The 22,590-nt window shown below is 43.0% G+C and overlaps 1 protein-coding gene across 1 annotated transcript; it reads left to right on the top strand.

Moving 5' to 3' along the window:
* The first annotated feature begins 11,050 nt into the window (after positions 1-11,050).
* On the top strand, positions 11,051-22,590 carry LOC135707914 (uncharacterized). Its single transcript, XM_065229833.1, has 4 exons — positions 11,051-11,496; positions 11,689-11,810; positions 11,868-11,964; positions 22,189-22,590. Exons 1-4 carry the CDS (start codon positions 11,379-11,381, stop codon positions 22,527-22,529), a joined length of 678 nt encoding a protein of 225 aa, XP_065085905.1. The 5' UTR covers positions 11,051-11,378; the 3' UTR covers positions 22,530-22,590.

Below are 22,590 nucleotides of genomic sequence, written 5' to 3'. Positions count from 1 at the left end.
CACTGTTTCGCCGACCTCACGAAGCTGAAGCACCCTGTCGTCATAAACGTGGCGAAGGATGATCAATCCCTGATTTCCCGGCACAGTGGCACGATCAACGGCGTCAACAAGGAAGGTAACTATATCAGCTTGAAGAACGTCCTCTTCGTACCAGATCTTCGAGCGAACTTGCTATCTGTGAAGAAGATGGCAAAAGCGGATCTTGATGTCACATTCACGAAAAAGGAAGCGATCATGAAGCAAGGTCGTGACCTGATTGCGAGATGTCCCATGCGGGGCGATTTTTACGAGCTCGATCTCCGTGTCGATACGGTGGCGGCCAACATGTGTGGAGCTGTGACTGGTAACCTGTGGCATCGTCGACTGGCTCATTTGGGGAGCAAGAGTTTGCAGACACTCGCGAAGCATGGCATGGTAACAGGTATTCCCGAGAAACCAGATAAATTGGATTTTTGTGATGTTTGTGTTCTCGGAAAGCAGTGCCGAGAACCATTCACGGGTACTAGAGTCCGTGCTACGAGACCTCTAGAACGAGTGCACTCCGATGTGTGCGGTCCAATTACACCAGCGGCTTGGGATGATTCTCGGTACTTCGTCACCTTTATTGATGATTACACGCACTTTGCAGTAGTATATCCCATCAAGAAGAAGTCCGAGGTGTTCCAGAAGTTTCGAGAGTACGAGGCCATGGCGAGTGCCGCTCTGGGACATTCGATTTCGAAGCTGACTGTCGACCAAGGGCGCGAGTATTGCTCCAATGACCAGCGTGATTGGTACGTTTCCAAGGGGATCCAAGTCGAGCCAACCGCAGCGTACACACCACAGCAGAATGGAGTGTCCGAACGGTTCAATCGGACAATCGTCGAAAAGGTGCGTGCGATGCTGATTGAAGCCCAAACTCCGAAGAATCTGTGGAATGAAGCGGTTCTAGCGGCGGTATACCTGACGAACAGAAGTCCAACCACCGCGGTATCTGATTGGAAGACTCCTGCGGAAATGTGGACTGGTCACAAGCCGGACGTTAGTAAACTACGTGTGTTCGGCTGTAAAGCATTTGCTTGGGTGTCCACGGCACAGAGGAAGAAACTGGATCCGAAAAGCAAGCCTGCTGTGATGATCGGCTATGCGCCGAACGCCTACCGCCTGTGGAACAAAGAGAAGAAGCAGTTATTCCTAGCCAGAGATGTCAAGTTCGATGAAAACAGTTTTCCGTTTGCCACCCAGATCCGTGACGAAACTCCTTTGGTTGTTGCTCCGTACGAGTTCGAGGATCAAGATGAGGAAGACGTGCAAACCCCTGAACAGTCCGTTCAACCCGATGAGCCGCTGGTGGCTCAACATGACGACATCCTGACTGATGATGAAGAAGGCGAGGTTGAAGACGACGGTGTTGAAGAAACCGGAGCGCTCCCTTCGCAACTAGACCGTGGTTCAAACCTTGAAAAGGAAACCCCGAGGCGCAGCGAACGGGAGCGCAGACTCCCTGATGTTCCTCATAACGTTTCCGATGTACTATTTGACGGTTCCGTTGGACGAGATGAGGCCGAGCGTTCAATCTTCGATGTCCCGGAGGCGTACAAGGAGATCGCTGGACGAGCCGACGAAGCTCTTTGGCAGCAAGCGGTCCGTGAGGAACTGCAGTCGCTAGCGGACAACCATGCTTGGCGATTGGTGAGATGCCCTGCTGGTGTGGTTCCGCTCAAATCGAAATGGGTCTTCCGAATCAAGCCGGACGAGCATGGCGAACCGATCCGTTACAAGGCGCGCTTGGTGGCGAAGGGATTCCAACAGAAGCCCGGAGTCGACTACAACGAAACATATTCCCCCGTAGCAAAGTTAGCCACGATACGAACCGTTCTTGCTGTAGCAACCCACCGAAGGATGCACGTTCACCAACTCGATGTGAAGACCGCATTCCTCTACGGTGAGCTTGAAGAAGACGTCTACATGGCCATACCCGAAGGAGTTGCAGCACCGCCGAACTTCGTTTGCAAGCTGGATCGATCGCTGTACGGACTCAAGCAAAGCCCCCGCTGTTGGAACAACAAGCTAAACGACCTTCTACTGGATTTCGGCTTTTCCCGTTCCCGGCATGATTACTGTCTATATACCAGGATCGACGATCGAGGGGGGGTATACATAATCATCTACGTGGACGATTTGCTCATTGCTGGCGATCGACTGGACCTGGTGAAGGAGATCAAGCGTGCTCTTTCCAAGAAGCTCCAGATGACGGATTGCGGCGTGGTTAATCATTTCCTTGGAATGAAGATCCGATACGACCGCGCCACCGGATGCATGTACCTGGCGCAAGAAGCTGCTGTGGACCGTGTGCTGACGAAGTTCGGCATGCAAGACTGTAACCATGTCAAAACCCCAATGGAGAAAGGCTGTTTCCTGCCACCACAAGCTGCGAATCCTGTGTCGCATCCATACCATCAATTGCTGGGCAGCCTGATGTATACGATGCTGTGTGTTCGACCGGACATATGCTACGCTGTTGGATACCTAGGGCGCTTCCAAGTTCAACCTGATGAGGCCCACTGGCAAGCCCTGAAGAGAGTGGTCCGTTACGTGAAGGGGACGAAGAACTTGAAGCTCCAGTACAAGCAAAACGACGACGCCGAGGCACTTGTCGGGTACGCAGACGCTGACTGGGCATCGGATGCTGAGGATAGGAAATCCGTTAGTGGCTTCGTCTTTAAGGTCTTTGGGAACACCGTGTCTTGGGCAAGCCGCAAGCAACAAACCGTTGCACTGTCGTCGTGTGAAGCCGAGTATGCAGCTTTAAGTGCCGCGGCCTCCGAAGGGCTGTGGCTGCACGGAATCCTTGAAGACCTGAAGCAAGTTCGACCGGACACGGCATTCAAGGTGTACGAAGACAACCGTGGGTGCATTGCAATGGTCACAAACACCGAAAGCAAGCGTGTCAAGCACATCGATGTAAAGCACCATTTTTTGCGCGACCATGTGGCACAAGGAAGACTTCAAATCGAAGCAATTGATACAGCAAACCAAATAGCGGACACGTTCACCAAGCCCCTGGAACCTGGACGTTTCCGCGAACTGAGGACCCTCCTAGGACTGACCGATTCAGGGGGGGTGTTGGAGTAAATCGGTAACACAGTGTGCTGATCACCTCCTTGGAGACCAAACGTCACCCCTAGCAACCTAAGTTTTCTTAAATAAACAACGGTGAAAAACTTTTCATTCCTGTTCAAGACTCCACTCAAGCTAGTCATTAAATAAAATCCATTCTACTTTTAAACTTTGCTGTTCCGGTTCTTTCTAACCATCAAGAACGTGAAACTCAACTTGGTTTGGTTGTTGGAGGTGTGTGCGGTAGAGTGGTGAATGCGAACTTCACTCATTCACACGCGGTAACATTGGAAGAGTTAAGTGAAACGATCCAACGCTTCTGGGAGTTCGAAGGCCTACCGGAAGACCTGAAGAAAACTAGTGAAGAAGAAGAATGCGAGGCGCACTTCATGGCAACCCATTGGCGTGATGCGTCTGGCAGGTACGTGGTTCAAGTTCCCCTTCGGGATTGTGTGGATAAGCTTGATGACGGTCGAGCTCTTGCGTTGCGAAGATTTCATGCTCTGGAAAGAAAACTCGATCAGCAATTAGATGTCAAGCAACAATATGTGGATTTCATGGAAGAATATCAAAGGCTGGGACATTGCAGAGAAGTCAATGAAGCCGACGATTCGCCTGGTATGTTGAAGTGTTACCTACCCCACCACGCCGTTCTTCGGCCATCGAATACTACAACTAAGTGTCGTGTGGTGTTCGATGCTTCGGCCAAATCGTCCGGCCTCTCGCTGAATGAAGTTCAGAAGGTAGGTTACAACGCACAAAATGACTTGAATTCCATCGCTATGCGCTTTCGCATACCACGATATGCTCTTACGGCAGATGTGCAAAAAATGTTTCGTCAATTTCTGTTGGATAATTTGCACACTCATCTGCACCGTGTATTTTGGAGAAATAATCGCAACGACGTCCTGAAGGTCTTGGAGCTTATCACAGTAACCTATGGTACTGCTTCGGCGCCTTTTCTCGCCACGAGGGCACTCAAGCAATTGGCCAACGACGAAAGAGGAACGTATGCAAGAGCAGCTGAGATTGTCGACAAGGAATTCTACGTTGATAATGCTTTGTTTGGGTGCGATGATTTCGGCGAAGCAGCGGAGCTTCAAAGGCAGCTGGTGGAGCTTCTTGAAAGTGGAAGTCTACACCTGCATAAGTGGGCGTCTAATGACGCGAAGTTATTGGAAGGATTACCTGAAGAAGACAAAGAAGAACTAGTGAGCATTGACGAATCTGGTACAAGTGAGATAGTGAAAACACTTGGCCTGATGTGGGAACCTGCATCGGACTGTTTGTTGTTTGCATCACTGCCCACGTCTGACGTCCAGAATCCAACGAAGAGACAAGTACTGTCCGTTATCTCCAGGATGTTTGATCCTTTAGGAATTGCAGCACCCGTGATATTGATCGGAAAGTTGATGATGCAAAGGATCTCGAAGGAAGATGTTGGGTGGGATGAAGTTATTACTGGACAATTGGAAAAGCAATGGAAAGGCTTTCTGGAGTCCATAAATGGAGTGAATCAGCTTCGAATTCCACGTCGTGTAGTGGCGAATGGTGCCGTTTATTATGAGCTTCATGGGTTCTCGGATGCGTCACGAGATGCATATGGTGCTTGTGTGTACGTAAGGTCGATTATACCTGGACAGTCAGCAGAAGAGAATTTGTTGTGTGCAAAGTCGAAGCTAGTTCCAAAGGCTGTAACCACGATCCCACGAAAGGAGCTATTGGCAGCCGTGTTACTAAAACGGCTGGTGAAGAAAGTTTTGGAAACGATTCAGCTCAACTTTAAGGAAATAGTGTTGTGGTGTGATAGTCAGGTAGTGCTGGCCTGGTTGAAGAAGAGTCCAGAGTCGTTGGAAGTATTCGTCAAGAACAGAGTTTGTGAGATCAACACTACGGGCGAACAATTTGCCTGGAAGTATGTGAATACTTGTGAAAACCCAGCTGATGTAGTATCGCGTGGTCAGTCTGCTGCCATGCTGGCGAATAATGAACTTTGGTGGTCTGGCCCGATCTATTTGAAGTGTGAAGAATATGTGGTTGAAGAGCCGGTACCAATTCCGGATGCAAATGTTCCTGAATTGAAGTGTGCAGTTGTGATCCAACCGGTGATTCAATTTACGGAGCTACCTGTTTTCAAACGCCGACGTGAAAGGTGCATTAAGGCACAGCTAATTAAATTAATTAAATATATGTAGTAAATAGAAGCTTGAGTGTGTTGTCAGATTCGATCCGAAAGATTCCGTTGTGTAACAGTCCACTGATGCAACACTTACATTGCGTTTAATGTGATTTGTAATAAAAAAATTATTAACGTCATGTAGTTTACAGACAATTTTTAATATCTGAAGGTTACGTGTTTTTCCAGTGAAATTTATGTGACAAATTTTTTGAGTGTACTTTTGACACCTATCCTCTTTGCGTTCAGACCTAAGAGGAAGAGGTGACAATTGGCTTTTTCCTCTTTTATTTCTATCTCTATCTTTTTAATTTTCTATCTCTATCTCTATCTCTATCTTACGCACATGAAATCGGCCAATCAGGAGCTGGTTCACGATTGACAGAAAAGTGGTTCATTTTTGCCCCCGGTATTATCACCTCTTCTCTTAGGTTCAGACTCGTATCCCTCTGAAACTTTTTAACGCCACTCACATCACATCCATTCCCTGATCCAGCGGTGCCAGATATACAGATATGTCTGTATTTATACAGATTTTTGAAGTCTCGTACTGACCCAATACAGACTACATACATTATACAGATATTTGAATCTTATAGTACGTTCAGACTACAGAGTTATAACATGTTATAGCGCTATCTTGATGGTGGTTTCTGTGTTGCAATTTTTTGACAACCGTTATAACTTGTTATAACTCTCCAGTCTGGACAGCGTTTTATAGTACGTTCAGACTACAGAGTTATAACATGTTATAGCCCTATCTTGATGGTGGTTTCTGTGTTGCAATTATTTGACAACCGTTATAACATGTTACAACTCTCCAGTCTGTACAGCGTTTTAGGCTGTGTTCCATTTGGTGAATTTTCACTCAAATTTGACGCTTCGAAAATAAATTATAATGTTCGAACATCCCTATGTTGTTTCTCTTCCGAGTTTTTAGAAGGTGTTTGTCAAAATTGATACCTGTTCCATCAGAAATAAGTCTGGTATAATAGCAGGTTTCTTTGAAAATTTTTCATCTGTCAAATTTAAGGGAAAATTCAGCAAATGGAACACAGCCTTAATACAGATTTTTACTTGGTACAAAGTCCGCCATGTTTCACGCACAGTCTGACGTTTGCTAATGGATTTTCTCATAGGAGTAAAGAGCTAAAAAGTCACCGTCAACGCCATTAGCCAAAATACATATGGGAAATACGTACACTCAAAGAATAAATCACATATCCAATGGAAAATATTCATTAGAATTTCACATAACGTTCATGTTTTATCATAATTGGGAATTGCACCACAAAATCACATGAACCCTATGTGTCAAATTAAATTTATGTGGTTTATCATATAGAACTCATGCGATCACATGAATGTTATTGTAAATTAAGATAAATATCATTGGTTTTGTTAATGGAAAAATATTTTGTGCATTCCCATTGGAAAATACATGAAAACTTTTTTCCGTGTAGTCATGCAGCGATTTTTTCTAGTGTACTCGGTGTACAGATAAATACAGACATATTTTTTGACACTCATACAAACTTTTGAAAAAAATATCTGGCATCCCTGATCTATTCCCTGCTCTATTTTCGTCAACACAACACGCTTAAAAAAATCCCATCAATTGGGTTCTTTGATTTTGAAAAATATATCGGTTTTCATGAATCTTCTGAAAGAGCTTCGTTTTCCGAGCACAGCGATATTTTTTTCGAACCCACACACTTTCATCTCGATTTTTAAATCAAGATTTAAAGCAAAATAATAGCTTCACTGTTTGACACTAAACTGACAAACTGACAACTCGCTCCCATACAAAGTGACACCGGGGGACACTAATAAGGTGATGTTTGCAAATGTAATCTAACTTATTTAAAATAGTTCCAGTTTACAAAAATTGATGAAATTTTGGGTATGGGTTCCATTTTTAATGCAGATTACGAATATGCATTTACCTCAATACCCTTAAAGAACCCAATTATGTTTTTTTTCCTGAAAATCCCAAATAATTATTTATTAGACTGAAAAAAATATATCCAAATGAATGTCGTTCCCCCTGGAAAAATGTTAAAGACGCAATTTACAAAAAAAAAATACAACATTCAACAAAGGCGAATTTTCGCTAAATTGTGAATGATTGCCGATAACACACAATTCAAGCGGAACAATGCATTAGGTCCTATGTAACATTGACAGATTCTCTTCGTTGACTTTCTCTTTGCATCTTCACGGCCATGTTAAGACCGAGGTTAAGACATTCTCAGCTATTTTCAGCACACAGATCGATAAAAGAAGCTATTATCTCAAGCTTCTAATTCGACAAACACGACAAGAAACGGTTCTGTACCCAAGTTATTAACGAAAGAGAAAGTCGATGAAGAGAATTTATTTTTTTTTTTTATCCTGGAACTGGTCTGCAGTCTCTTGCAAAGTGACGCTTCTCATCTTGTTTTCCGTGCTGAGCACCAATGCTACCGACGCCCACACCTGGACCCTACCTATCGACCCATCAACTCATGAACCGGGGAACAACTGGGATTGAACCCAGGTCTCCTGGGGTGAAAGGTAATCACGCTTACCACTACACGCTTCTCATCGCATCTTCTGCACATTTTAAATCTGTATAAGCCTTCGCAGTTTCTTGCCTAGTGATCGATGCCCATGTACCTAAAGCATCTCTCCAGTTGCTGGGTAATCCGTGAAGTAGCCACAAACAAACAGACATAACGTATTGAATATTTTTCTCTGTAAAACATATTCTCTAAAATACTAACGCCATCTGCTGAGTACACTGTCACGGGCATTTCGCTCAATATATGGTGGCACCAACCGGTTGAAACTAACGATTTTAAATTGGCTCACTACTTGACTAGCCTATTGGTCCCTAGCAATCGATTAACGTACCCCATTCTAGTCGAAATTCTAGTACTACACTATGTTTGTTTTGATTCGCTATGAGAGTTTAAAAGATAAAATGAGGGGTTCGTGGATTTTCCTATGTTTCAAGGGGTGCATCGATTAGCTTGGAACCGAAGATAGTACCAGAGCTGAGCCAAAAAGTTAAGCACGTTTCTTCTGGAACTTCTGGTCTTAGAGTTACCTCTATAGTATTAAAATCGTTTAACAATCACTTATGAACTCGCTCGTCGGTGCATTGGCGAAGTCACTCGCAAGCAGTTACAAATGCAAATGATGCCAGGATTGCTTTGATGTTTATCTTGTTGCCTAAATCATGTTTTTTTTTCTCCGCTGGTCTCTTGTTCCAGTGTTTCTAGGTTGTACGCAATGGTCACGTAGGCCTACGTGGTCTTATATTATAAATCTTATTTGTTAACTACAGCAGAAGCTGGTGTTTTGTGTAGAAATAGGAATTCGAGCGGGCTTCTCTCTATTTATACTCTTTAGTATGACGCGCTTGAAATGGCCCATACCTACTCACGAAGAGCTACTGATACCGATCAATAGCGGTGCGGCTTCTTCTTCCTCTATGGATGCTCATGTGGTCGGCAACTCGCTGCATGCAGGCAGCATGTCGTTGTGTACTGAAGAACACCACCACTCACCACGCGGTGATTGAATAAACACCGTTTGTTGAGACCGGATGGAATTCAACTTTGAAATCCGTGTTAGGGAAATCGGTTTTCGCAGACAATCTGTGATAATTTTAATTATCCTTATAGCAACAGTTGCACATTCGTGCAATTTTCAATAGCGACATTTTGAAAAATGATAAAGTTTTAATTTTAACAGATTCGTAGAAAAAATCCTATCGATTGGCGAATTAAGAATTAAAATCCATCATCTCTGGATCAAAATCAGACAACTTTCATGCCACGACCGGCTTTGGTTTTTTTTAAATTGCACCCCCAATGTTGCCTTAAAGTACATGGTATGTTAGATTGAAACATATCTAGATAGAGCTGGAATTAGTCGTAATCGCTTTTGTAAACAATGACTTCTCTCGACAATTTTTAGGAATCCAAGACATGCTCACGCAAACCCACGCAAACCAACATTACCGTCGGGTAGGGGAAGTCTTAGCCTACCTGGTGGTGATGTAAAATTTGTGTGGGCAAACCTTGACTTTCAAGACATCATCGAAAAAAGTCATTGTTTACAAAAGCTGTTACGCCCTAATTCCAGCTCTATCTTGATATGAGAACTGACATCCGATTGATGAACTCGACAAATGTCTAAAAAATACTCTTTTAAAAATTTATGGTGGTCCTGAAAAGGACCGCTTTGTCGTGATGGTTGAGTAATATAGATGGCCCACAGCAACTCACGAAGAGCTACTGAATCCGATCAATAGCGGTACGGGTACTTCCTCCTTCTATGGATGCTCATGTGGGCTGCAGCTCACTGTTTGCATGCAGCCTTTCGTTGTGTACTGTCGAACAATGTTCAACGCCACGCGTCGAAAGCACTGCTGCTGATGCCGACGACCGGACACTCCCACACACGGTGATTGGAACTGAATCCGATCCGATAGCTATCTGCTTGCCGGGCCCGGAGCTTATCGTTTACCGTGAGACCGGATGGAATTCAACTTTGAAATCTGTTAGCGAAATCGCTTTTCGCAGGCATTCGTGCAATTTCCAATAGTGACAATTTGAAAAATGATAAACTCTTGAAATTTAACAGATGCGTAGAAATATTTCTAATCGATTGGTGATAAAATTATTGAAATTGGTCCAGGGACAGCTGAGTTATAAACGTTGAAAATCTTTCATATTTTTGTTACATGTTCCATTTTCGGTTTTCACAAAATCACAGATGTAGTCCTACGTCAAAAACATTTACCGGTAAATGCGTGTTTGATGGAAAATATGCTAGTCTGCTATGTCTGTTTGTCTCGAACAGCTTAAGCTGTTAGTTGCATTTTGTCGAAAGTTGTATAGCCGCCATACGCCTTCTTTATCCGGATTGTAACATCTTCCAACCTCCAGATTCCTGTCCCCTGGTATAGAGCCCGCCCTCACGGTTGTCACGGCACCTACCGATTTCTTAATCAACTCTTTGTAGGTTGAGCTCTTGATCGACGGCTTTTTCTTCAACTGAAAGAGCATATCGCCTTTCATGGGTGGCCTGGTTTTGACCACCTTGTCCCCTAGTTTCTTCAACTTTGGATCTTCTCTCACCTTACCGTCGACAATCAGTGCTTTGCTGGGTTTCTTCTTCTACTTCTTCTCTGTTTTTTTTATCCTTTTTGTTCTAATTATAGTTCTAAAATTGTATTCTGTACGCACGCGTCATCGCTGGATAATATAATTAGGGGTTGTGCCCATAACAGGTTGTAGACTACCTCCGGTGTATGCAAATACTTAAAGATGTATACCTAAATTAAGTAAAGCCATCGATAATACTATAGCTACTTACTTCGGACTTAGGAGCAGCAATTTATTCAGAGGATCGTAAAATTCTTATCACCCCAGGGCCGGTCGGTGTCAAACAATTACAACTAGAACCGTTGGTTGGCTGCTTGCCCTCAGCCTCCTCGAAGCAAGTAATTCCCGATCTAATCCTCTCCAATCCCATCCCGCGCGCCTTCGCGCTCATTCATTATTTGAATATGTCATTCTGATCGAGTAAATAAAGAAGCAACGATCCTCTTGCACTTGTATGGGTGCGCGAGAACGATGGGAGTGCCTCTAATGAATGATTCTCGCGCCGGGCCAGGACAAACTCAGAGTCAATCCTACAGTGATCCATTGATAACGTCGTCGCACGACGGTGATGCGATCGCGACCGAATCAAGCTCTCTTGCTCCAGACCGGTTTCGTCGACCGATCAGTCGAGTTGCGGATCTAGTCAGAAGAGGACTTCATAAACGATAGTGCTCCCGCGTGCACACAAGCGTCGCCCTCTAATATAATCAAGTTTTGTGTTTTGCTTCGCTCCGATCAAGAGTCGGCGGCATCAATACCAGTTTTGTGAGCATTTATTGATACTATCTACACACAGTGAGTCGTCGTCGTCGGCCGGTCCACGAGTTCTGAGTCTGGGAAATTCCCATCATCCAGCTTCGGGCAGCTGCACAGTGTAGAGAGTTTTGGCTGAGTTTGGTAATCTTCGATTGGAGACGTTCGCAGCAGGAGTAGTTTTCTTCGAAATGGAGCGTTTGATTTTCGGTGTAGTCGTCGTTATAAGCCTGGCCATATTTGCCAGTGCGGCTCCTCAGCATTCGAATGGCCGTGTTGATCAGCAACAGCAACTGTCGGTTAGCAATGGTAAGTTTAAAAAATTGAACGCCAGAAGATAGGGCCAAAGGTACGCAAAAACGTGCTAAATCAGATCCTTCTTGGGACGGTAGCCTTGAACGGTCAGGTTTTTCCAGTTCTGGGACACCACGACTGATTCTTATTACCGGACCACGGATGTTCTAATTTTAGACGCCTTATCTATGTTAACTTTATTTTAAGGATTGACCTCCGGAAAAACACCCGCTTACAAAAACAACACACGTGAAAATCCACTCGGTGAAGGTGAACTGTTTGGCTATCCGGAAGATCCGTCCAATATCGAATCAAAGCAGAATGCTAGGGTGAGTAGTGACGAATACCTGTACGACCATCAATTACAATGCTTTCCAATGTGACAGAATCGAACGCCGGTGTTCATCCCGAACCGCTGTCAGAAAAACGAGATACTTTACCCGGGCGATCAGGAAACCGACTGGGTCTGTGACTGTAAACCAAGTAAGTAACCCATTAGCTTGCTTTCCACTTGACGGTGATATCGCAAAGTTAGCATTTACGTCAGAGGTATTGATTTTCCCATCTGTTGCATACTGAAAGTTCCGAGGCAATTGATGTTTTAATTTTACACCTGGTTGATCGTGACCAATTCAAACGTACATAATAATAGTCTTTCTACGTCATCGCGTTGCTAATGGTTACACTTTATGACATTAGCGGCACACTGCGATGTCCCTTGCCCTAAACGCTTGATGTTGAATTGTTTTGGCCGGTAAATAATTTGCGCTGCAGATTACTGCTAAATAATATGCAACCTGTTGCGTACTCTTCGTCGCTGATGTCGTTCCAGTTGTCTTATCAACTGTCGAAACAGTCGGGGATTTTTCTTCTCCGTTGATTATCATGCATTCAGTATAGTGTCGCTATTCGCATCACGGTCTCATGTAGGTAGGAAATCCATACAACTTGGGACTGTTATGCGAATAGCGGCAGTATTGCTCTATGTCTATATGCAAAATGCTAAGTAACCTTCGGTTTTGATTCGGCATCGCTGTGTAGCTTAATGTCGTGGAGAAAAGGTCCAGCAATGTGAATTTTTTGCCTCTTTCATTCTTCCGCTATGCTTATGCAGCGGAGGAGTTCGAACGTTTCAACACACACACATGGCCAATGAGAATAACTCAGAGCGAGGTCACTTCTACTCAGAGGTATGGAGCAATATCTAAACACTGCAGGAACTCAGCGCTGTGCATCTTGCAGTTTTTATAAATTTCTCATACAACTGAGTAGAAGTGACCTCGCTCTGAGTTATTCTCATTGCATGAGCATGAGCATGATTGAGCGCCCGACGATGCAACTCTGTTAATGCCAGATGAGTAGGAATATTTTGACGTAATACTTGATTTAATGAAAGCCGAGAACACATCTGGACTTCCGCGAGAAATCATTGGGATGTTGGATAAAAGCGTTGGGATTGCATCAGGATTAACGATATGCTGAATTGATGTCCTAACGATTCCATAGCGTGACCTCGCTCTGAGTTATTCTCATTGGTGAAAAAATCACATTTTATTATCTGGGTTAAAATCTCGAGGCATATTCTTAACACAGTACACGCACACCACCCAACGATATAAAACTGAACTAAACTGTCTATCATCGAGTTGGCCATGTCCATCTGAATCAATTTTGATACAGATTCCAACGATTGTACGTCATTTACCGGAACTTACTTTTTCCCGGAAAGTATGCCGAACATTTTTTCTCAGGATACAAATTCTAATTTTGTCCTCAAATCTTAAAATGACATATTGTCGCTTCTAGCGAAAATCGATCTCGTTCTATACGTTATACATAGTGTCGAAAATAGTGCGCTGTATAGCGCATCATTGTGCTATGTATAACGCTCGGTATAGCGTATATAGAACAAGAGTAAAATCGATTTTTGCTAGTGGGTTATTCCAGTATTCAACTGTAGCGGCAATAATTAAACGTAACATCAAAGTATTGTAAACATACACATGTTTATCAACCCTGTTCGGTGTTTCGTTCGTAAACGGGTTTCCCTCGGAATTTCCAATACAAACATTGTTTGATATTCTATGGGATATCCGTTTTGAACGGAATGGAGCTGTCAAATCCAACAGTTTTTTTACTCTCCCGGTACACAATAGGACAACATTTAAGAAAAGTATAACATGGCTATACTAAATTCTCCCGCAAATCGAGATTATAACCAAATTTGTTCAAATTTTGCACAGTTGTTGGGAACCTCAATACGCATTGAAAGAGCAGTGGGGAACAGGGAGTTGTAAAGTTGAACCACCCTAATGCACAAACTTGGAAAAATGGTCACGATAACAGCAAAACATAACAAAACGTTGAGGTACTTTATTTGAAAATTCATTAGGCATCCCCTTGGATCCTCCTATGAATTGTATATGTAACTATATCAAAGTGAAACTAGATCTTATAGGCTTGACCTTCAGAGGAGCCTGAATTTATAAAGAGACGACATCTTATCCATTTGACAGGTCTTCTGCTTTGATTGGAATGACTTTTCCTATGACTTTGACAGACAAACGAATGTTCTAATTTTGACATGTCGTCTCTTTAATAAATTCAGGCTTTTTAGTTTAACCGTTAGTAGTGGAATGAAAATTTCATTTATCGCGGTAACAAACATCGGTTGCTATGCAAATCGTCGATTACTTGATCGTGAACACTCCTCCCTAATCCTCGATTCCTAGAAACCGCTTCTGGGTCACGATCCCGGCTTTAACTAGTGGCTTGATGTTTGGAGTTAACATAGTTCACCATGACCGACCCATTATCGATTGCTTCGTGGACAAAATGGTATCGTATGTCCACGTGCTAGGTTCTCGGGATGTACTTGTGCTTGTGGTGACATCGATTTGTCCAACCCTTCACTAGCTTCAAATAGTTTAACAGCAGGATCACAGCTCGCCATATGAAACCTGTTTATCACGTCCTCGATGTAGCTTTGTTGGTCGAGGGACAACTCACCATGTTCTCGATCCCTGCTGATTTTAAGTCCTAAGTAGAACTTCTCTGGGTCTATATCCTTCATCTGAAACCGCGAGCACAGTAAAGTAAACACGTCTAGTTTGGTGGGTTGTCTAACAAGTTCTGAATTCGTATATTTCTCTTGTTCCTTTACATACTCAACTTCCCTTTGTGGGACTCATTCTCTTCAGAGCTCTCACTCTCCAAGTGAGGTTTAGACGAGTTCACTACAACTCCTCCTTCCTTAAGTTTGGAATACAAAATACTTTAATTGAATAAATACTTGTAAATTCAATAGCTTTTAATCCACTTAAAAAAACTCATAAATCGAAAACAGAAGGTTCTGTCAAATATTTGAATTGCTTATTCAAAAATTTACTAAATTTGAATTGATTTAAAACAATGTTCGATACTATTAATAATAGTGAAAATATTCTTTTCTTCGCTTCTTATGTTTTCTCTTAGATTTTCTAATCGATTCCACAGGTTGCGAAAATTGTGGTAGTTCAGTCGATTCATTCGATAGGGGTTCTTCCTCGATGTAGATAAACGAATCAGCAGCGAAACCATAAAATTCTGGTTCTGATTCCGCATCTTCCCCGAAGTATTCTTCATCCTGGTTTCGTTTTCTTTTGCTAGTTCTAATGTTACAATCGTTTTGTTGTGCTGGTGCTGGTTCAACTAAATTCTCTCCTTGGAAAACGTCACTTCTCTTCGTTTTCCGGCAAAAATGTATTGGTGCCTTTTTTTTTTTTTTTTTTTTTTTAATAATTCGTTTATTTTTCCAGGCTCATTTGCTGTAGCTTTGCGGAGCCGATATTCATTGTTTCGATAACAAAATTACTTAAAACTAACGTTAGTAAAGCGGGGGCCGATTACTCGCGGCTATCTCGAGGTTAGGGGTAACAAATTGTAACAAATGGATGGCAGGGTAGGGATTGTGAACACAAGGTTTGGAGAGCAATGTGCTCTTGATCTCGAACTAGGCGACACTCTGATGAAAAAGACAAACATGGGGGTACACCGATGGGTAGCTAACAACTTGGGAGAACACAAGATGACACTAACTTCTAAATCCTCAAATCTATCCGTTTTAAAAACACATAAATTAAATTCAAATAGTCAAGGTCTCGGCTCGCCAAGACATCTCTAACGGGTATCGCGGGTTGTTTTCCTCGGGCCCTGAGGGATGTGGATAACTCAGATCTGGCAATACGGTGTAAGGTACACGACCAAACAACATGCTCGATATCGTGATAACCACTGCCACACGCACATAAATTGCTGCCTGAGAGCCCAATTCGATAGAAGTGCGAGTCTAACGAGCAGTGATTGGACATAAGCCTTGAAATAACGCGTATAAAGTCGCGGCTCATGTCCAACCCTTTGAACCATGGTTTGTTCGACACCTGTGGGAGAATAGAATGTAACCATCTTCCCAATTCACCATCATTCCATTTTTGTTGCCAACTGATGAGGACTTGCTGGCGAGCAATGGAGAAAAATTCGTTGAAGGCGATTTGTCGCTCAAAAATATCGCCTTCCATAGCGCCCACCTTAGCCAATGAGTCCGCTTTCTCATTACCCGGAATTGAGCAATGAGATGGGACCCAAGCTAAGGTGATAGTATAGGAGCAGTTAGATAAAGCACTCAGTTTAGATCGTATTTCAGGCAGGAAATACGAGGAGTGCTTCATCGGCCTCATTGAACGAATAGCCTCCAATGAGCTAAGACTATCCGTAAAAATGAAATAATGGTCAGAAGGTAGTGAGGCAATTCGCTCTACTGCGTAAAATATAGCTGCGAGTTCCGCAACGTATACGGAGCATGGTTTCTGCAGTTTATAGGAGGCGCTATGAAATTGATTAAATACACCAAATCCAGTGGAAGCATTTATGGTTGACCCATCTGTGAAAAATCTTTTATCGTTACTTACATGGTGGTACTTGATTGCAAAAATTGAGGGAACAACCATCGACCGATGGTGATCTGGTATTCCATGGATTTCTTGCATCATGGTCAGATCAAAATTTACAGAGGAACTATAGAAGGCTTGGAAGCAATCACGATTGGAGATTAATGAAGAAGGACCAACCTCCAGCGTCATGTACTCATAGTACAAACTCATGAATCTTGTTTGAGGATTTTGGTCGAGCAGCTTCTCAAAGTGTTCTATTACCAAAGGATTCAATACTTCACAACGGATGAGGAACCGGAAAGACAGCTCAGCGAAACGATCTGTCAGTGGGAGAACACCCGCGAGTACTTCGAGGCTCATCGTATGCGTCGAGTGCATACAGCCAAGCGCGATTCGGAGGCAACGGTATTGAACTCGTTGCAGCTTCAAGATATGTGTTTTCGCCGCGGATTGAAAGCAGAAGCTACCGTACTCTAAAACCGAAAGGATGGTTGTTCGGTACAACCTGATCAGATCTTCCGGGTGTGCTCCCCACCAAGTTCCGGTAATTGTACGAAGAAAATTGATTCTTTGTTGGCATTTTTGTTTCAGATACGCAATATGTTTTCCCCATGTGCATTTGGAATCGAACCAGACACCTAAATACTTGAAAGATATACTTTGAGTGATTGTTCTACCCTTTAGTTGAAGCTGTAACTGTGCAGGATGATGCTTCCTAGAAAAAACAACCAACTCAGTTTTCTCCGGAGAGAATTCGATACCCAGCTTCATAGCCCAAGTAGACAAATTGTCTAAGGTATCTTGCAATGGTCCTTGCAGGTCCGGTGCACTTGGCCCTATAACGGACACAACGCCGTCATCTGCAAGCTGCCTTAGCGAGCAATTTTCATCAAGACAACCATCAATGTCTTTAACGTAAAAATTATAAAGAAGGGGGCTTAAACATGAGCCCTGGGGGAGACCCATGTAACTAATTCGTGAAGTTGTCGAGTTTCCATGAGAAAAGCTCATATATTTCTCAGACAACAAGTTGCTCAAATAGTTGTTCATAATTGGTGAAAGCCCACTATCGTGGAGTTTATCCGAAAGGACATCGATACAAACAGAATCAAAAGCCCCCTTAATATCCAAGAAAACTGAACCCATTTGCTGTTTCTGCGCATAGGCCAGTTGAATTTCAGTTGAAAGCAACGCAAGACAGTCGCTCGTTCCTTTGCCTCTCCGAAATCCAAATTGCGTATCTGAAAGTAAACCATTCGACTCGACCCATTTGTCTAGACGAAAAAGAATCATTTTCTCCAACAATTTCCGTATACAGGACAGCATCGCGATGGGACGGTACGAGTTATAATCCGACGCGGGTTTACCGGGTTTTCGAATGGCGATAACTCTTACTTGCCTCCAATCATCCGGAACAATGTTGTGCTCCAGAAATTGATTGAATAAGTTCAACAAGCGTCTCTTCGCGACGTCTGGGAGATTTTTGAGCAAGTTGAACTTGATTCTATCCATTCCTGGAGCTGAGTTGTTACATGAGAGGAGAGCAAGTGAGAATTCCACCATCGAAAACGGAGAATCTATTTCGTTAAGTATTGGTGCTTTGATCTGGCGCCTATGAGCAGAAATGATCCTGCCGCCGAGGGAGACTTTTTATCCCGTCAACTAATTTTTCATCCTTGAGTGCGTTGATTTGTTCTAGCTGAGTAACTGGGCTACTAAAAGTGTTTCTCCATCCAGAGTAAAAAATGTCAAGCCATGTTCGCCCCATAAGCGGCACAAAATCGTTCTCACAACGTAGGATAATCAAATTAAGTTGTTTCGTTCTGTTTCCTAGCTGCACCTGGACTTCCGCTTTCCCAAGAACTTTAAGCTTTTTACCGTCTATCACAACTAGCTTTTTATTGCACTGTTCAATTGCTACGTTTTTAAAGTTTCTCAAGAACAGTTCCTCGGATATTACACTTTCTGCCGATCCACAATCGACCTCCTTAGTCAATCTCTTTCTTTGTATAGTAGCTTCAACATAGCACGGCTCATTTATTCTATTTATTGAGGAGATCATCATGCAATTCATGCTTGTATCCTCCTCACTATCCGAATTCAAATCCTTTTTAAGACGTTTAAAAAGACCTGAAGTTTCTGAAATAGGAAGTTTAGGCGAATCTACAAACTTAACACTCCGGAAATCTTTACGCGGGCTCTTCCCTGTTAATCGGTAGCAATATTTCCTAGTGTGTCCTTTTTTCTTACAAAAAGAACATAAAAATGTCGGCTTCCCAGAATGCGTTCTTCTTCTATCATCGTATCTACTCCTGGATGAAAATGAGCGATTTCTATCATTGCTTCGACTAACACTCCTATCTCTTTGCCTAGAAGCAGACCGATCAGGTCTACGCCTAGAATCAAACCGGTCAGGTCTGCGACCTAATCTTGCAATAACACCAGATCTGTTTTCATTATCATTCTTCACCATTCGAGTTCTGTTAGCTGCCAATTCTTGGCTCAAAATAATCCGCTCTGCTTTTGCAGCCGTCAAATCTTCTTCATCAAACAAACGCTTTTGAAGATTTTGATCATAAACCCCGATCACCAAAACATCTCTGATCGCTCGCTCTTTAAATGTTCCAAAATTGCATAACTCAGCTAAAACTTTGACGTTCAAAACAAATTCTTCAGAAGTTTCATTCCTACCCTGCTTCCTTGTCCAAAAACGGTAACTGTGTATAACGTCGGAGTCGGTCTTATCGTAATGCTTCTTCAGTTCATCAATTATTTGTTTGTAATTCAACTGCTCAAAGTCTTGACCAGGAAAAAGTTTCTTTAAGTCAGAATAAACTTCCCGACCGCAAACAGCTAAAAATTTTGTCTTGTACTTTTCATCTGAATATTCATTCGCTTTAAAAACCCAATGCAGCTGTTCAAGGTATTCAACAAACGGAATAGAACCCGGTAGGTATGGCTCAGTAGCAGCAGTCGACATCCTTTCAATGAAACAGTGAATTTTTTTCACAAAATTTATTTGAGAAAAAAAAAATAAATAAATGTCGCAGTTTAAAAAAAACGATATTTCATTTAAAAAAAAAACACTTCATGAATTAAGTTGTGTAGCAATCAAGGTAGCAATAAACAAGAACAAAATAAAATATAAAAATTAAATCACATACCTGATACGGTTTGGTTTCTAAACCAAACACAAAACACTAACGGTTCCTCCACTCGGCAAAAATAGGCTCCACCAAACGATCCAAATCCAATCCAGCAAACAACACCGTGAATCCAATCAGCCAGCAAGCAACATTCAACAGCAGCGGATCGATCACTGCAATCGAACGACGATCCAGCAATTCCAACCAGCAGCAACAGCAATTCAAGCAGCAACAGCACTTCCAGCAGCAACAGCGGTTCCAGCAAGCAACAACAGCAAGACCAGCGGGCTCTGCAAAACATTCACTGGCGAAATTTCTCAATCTCGCAATTCCTCCTTTCGAAAACCTTCGATTCCTAAGCCGGTCGTAGAGGTCACGCCACCAAATTCCACTGGTGTACGCATGCAGATGCAACAATGATGCTGTTTTCACTTGCACTTGATGAGACTCTCTTCACACGTTCTTCTCACTGACGTCTGACAGCTGAACTGAATCGGGCCAACCGGTTCAATGCAACAGTGGTGGTGAGATCGGTACGAATTTGTGAGAATCGCGATAATAGCAACAATCAATACGAAACTAACGATTTTAAATTGGCTCACCACTTTAGTAGCCTATTGGTCCCAAGCAAACGATTAACGTACCCTATTCTAGTCGAAATTCTAGTACTACGCAATGTTTGTTTTGATTCGCTATGAAAGTTTGACAGATAAAATGAGGGGTGTGTGGATTCATGCACAACATGCAGGGGTGAGTGAAATAGCTTGGGACTGCTTGGGACCGTTGTTCTGGTACTGAGTGAGCCAAAAATAATAATGATTTTCTTCGGGACCCAGTGGTCTTAGAGTTACCTCTATGATAATAGCTTGTGTAGTGTTGGGCGCTTTGTCTTTCTCCAAAAAACAAGGTGCTGTATGATAAAATGAGAGGAAAAATTGTAGAACCTCTAATCACTAAAGATGCTTTGTAACCGTACAAAATGGCGGGAATTTCCCCTTTAAGTGGCGAAATTTAATCATTTAGTAATACAAAATGGCGATTTTTCTTTTGTTCAAAGAAATTCACAAAATGCCGATTAATTTTGTTCTGGATTAAAAATGCAACACAAAAGCTAAACAGCTTGGTCTCAGAACAACATTTAGCGATTAAAAAGGGAAATAGAAAAAGAATGCTCTTGGCACATCAAAATCTTTTGTTCTCCCACACAAAAGAAATAACTTACGCCGAGTTTACATGCAGTTTTACTGGTTTTACTCCAAGCCACACCAAATCTTCACCAGATGGTTCGCAAAATTCACTTCAAAGGTTCAATTTATTCTCATGCACGCAATAAATTAAATACTTTTCCACTTTTTAAACTTATAAAAATACTTGGAAAAAAAAAACTATTTCACCTCGTCGACACTAAAGTAAACACGTCTAGTTTGGTGGGTTGTCTAACAAGTTCTGAATTCGTATATTTCTCTTGTTCCTTTACATACTCAACTTCCCTTTGTGGGACTCATTCTCTTCAGAGCTCTCACTCTCCAAGTGAGGTTTAGACGAGTTCACTACACACAGGAACTTCTTCATCCGTTTCTTCGGCTTTTCCCGACTCGCGTAACGCCTCGTCAAGCTGTTGGTTGCGTCGACATACCTTTTTCCTATCCTTTGCAAATCTCGCTGCTGCTGCAGGGTGAGCCTTATTTTTAAAATGTGTTCGGGAACATGTTTTCCCACGTGGAAAGTCATCATTGGGACTAATTAAGTAACATTTAAAAAAATAGCAAGTTGACATTTGGATGTGAGTGGTCCAAGTCCTAAATGTTCACTTGTTCTCGAAATATATGGCATGGCTTCGATGTATCGCATAGCGTTTTCCCGGAAATGGACTTGCGCTTACGTATTATTCTATCGCAATCAGTGATGTCAGTGATCTCCTCTCGCATAGCCGCCATCCATAGTTCTTGGTCTGGTCTACTCAACGCCTCATTGTACGTGATCGGATCGCTCCGGAACCACAGCACCTCGTGTACAACTCATCGTCGACTGTTGGGAATCAATTTGGCCAGTATACGTACTTGTAGCAATCGTCCTGTTCGTTGACGGCCGGGTGTTTGCTCACCTGTCGAGAGAAGGACCAAAATGTAGCAATCGTCCTGGTTGTTGACGGCCGGGTGTTTGCTCACCTGTCTGCAGAAGTTCGTGTCCTGGCTGTCGAGAGAAGTCCTGCCCAGAATGTTCGTTTGTCGGGGGAAAGAGCGTCAGTTTTGCTCCAATCAGGTTTTCCGCAGTGCGACCAGTGATACGAACACAGAGGATACTTTCGACAAGCAGATCTACCTTTCCACTTCATTCCTACGGTACAAACTCCAACTCTATCTAGAATATAAGGATTAGTAATTTCCATTTCATTCCACTACCTGATTTCCTTGACAGATCCGCGTATTTCGTCTGCAATGTGCAGACTTATTTGAATAGTATTTACAGTAAAGCATAAAGTTATCTGGGAAACGAAGTTTCCGGCAAACTGTACATTCCGGAAAACGGTTTTCCGGGGAACGGCTTTCCGGGAACCGAATTTCCGTTGAAATGACGTACAATTCATGCACGTGACCATCTGATCTAATCCACCCAAATCTAATCCATTCCAGCCTTCATTTACCACCCGCCGACCAGACAGTGCCACCCACTGTTCACCAAAGGGTACTGCACAGGAAACACCATGCTCGTCCTAAGGAAGGAGGCCAAGCAGCCGGAATGCGTTCCGAACAGATGTCACCGAGCGGATGCCCAAATGGTCGAATTTGAGGGAGAATGCGTTAAGTTGAACGATTACCATGACAAGTGCAGACACCACGAACTGAAGCAGCTGATTGGCGTCCGGGAAGATACGAACGAGCTGGGATGCGTCAACATTTCCGACGTGGCCGGGAAATATACCTATCCCGGCCACGGGTCGATCGTCAACGTGACGCAACAGCGTGGACACTGAATTGGAGGAAATTGGCTTTGTGTGTGTTTTTTTTTTATGATTTAATAATATGAAATACAGC

This window comes from Ochlerotatus camptorhynchus, unplaced genomic scaffold, assembly GCF_037179485.1.
Source record: "Ochlerotatus camptorhynchus isolate MF236.1 unplaced genomic scaffold, CSIRO-AGI_Acam_v1.1 ptg000323l, whole genome shotgun sequence".
In the NCBI taxonomy this organism is placed as follows: Eukaryota; Metazoa; Arthropoda; class Insecta; order Diptera; family Culicidae; genus Ochlerotatus; species Ochlerotatus camptorhynchus.
The sequence above is the reverse complement of the archived record's forward strand: the minus strand, read 5'-3'. Positions and strand labels throughout refer to the sequence as shown.

Coding starts and splice junctions, on each gene's coding strand:
- LOC135707914 (XM_065229833.1), top strand. CDS start 11,379: ATGGAGCGTTTGATTTTCGGTGTAGTCGTCGTTATAAGCCTGGCCATA. Junction 11,811..11,867: donor AATCAAAGCAGAATGCTAGG/GTGAGTAGTGAC, acceptor CCAATGTGACAG/AATCGAACGCCGGTGTTCAT. Junction 11,965..22,188: donor GGTCTGTGACTGTAAACCAA/GTAAGTAACCCA, acceptor AATCCATTCCAG/CCTTCATTTACCACCCGCCG.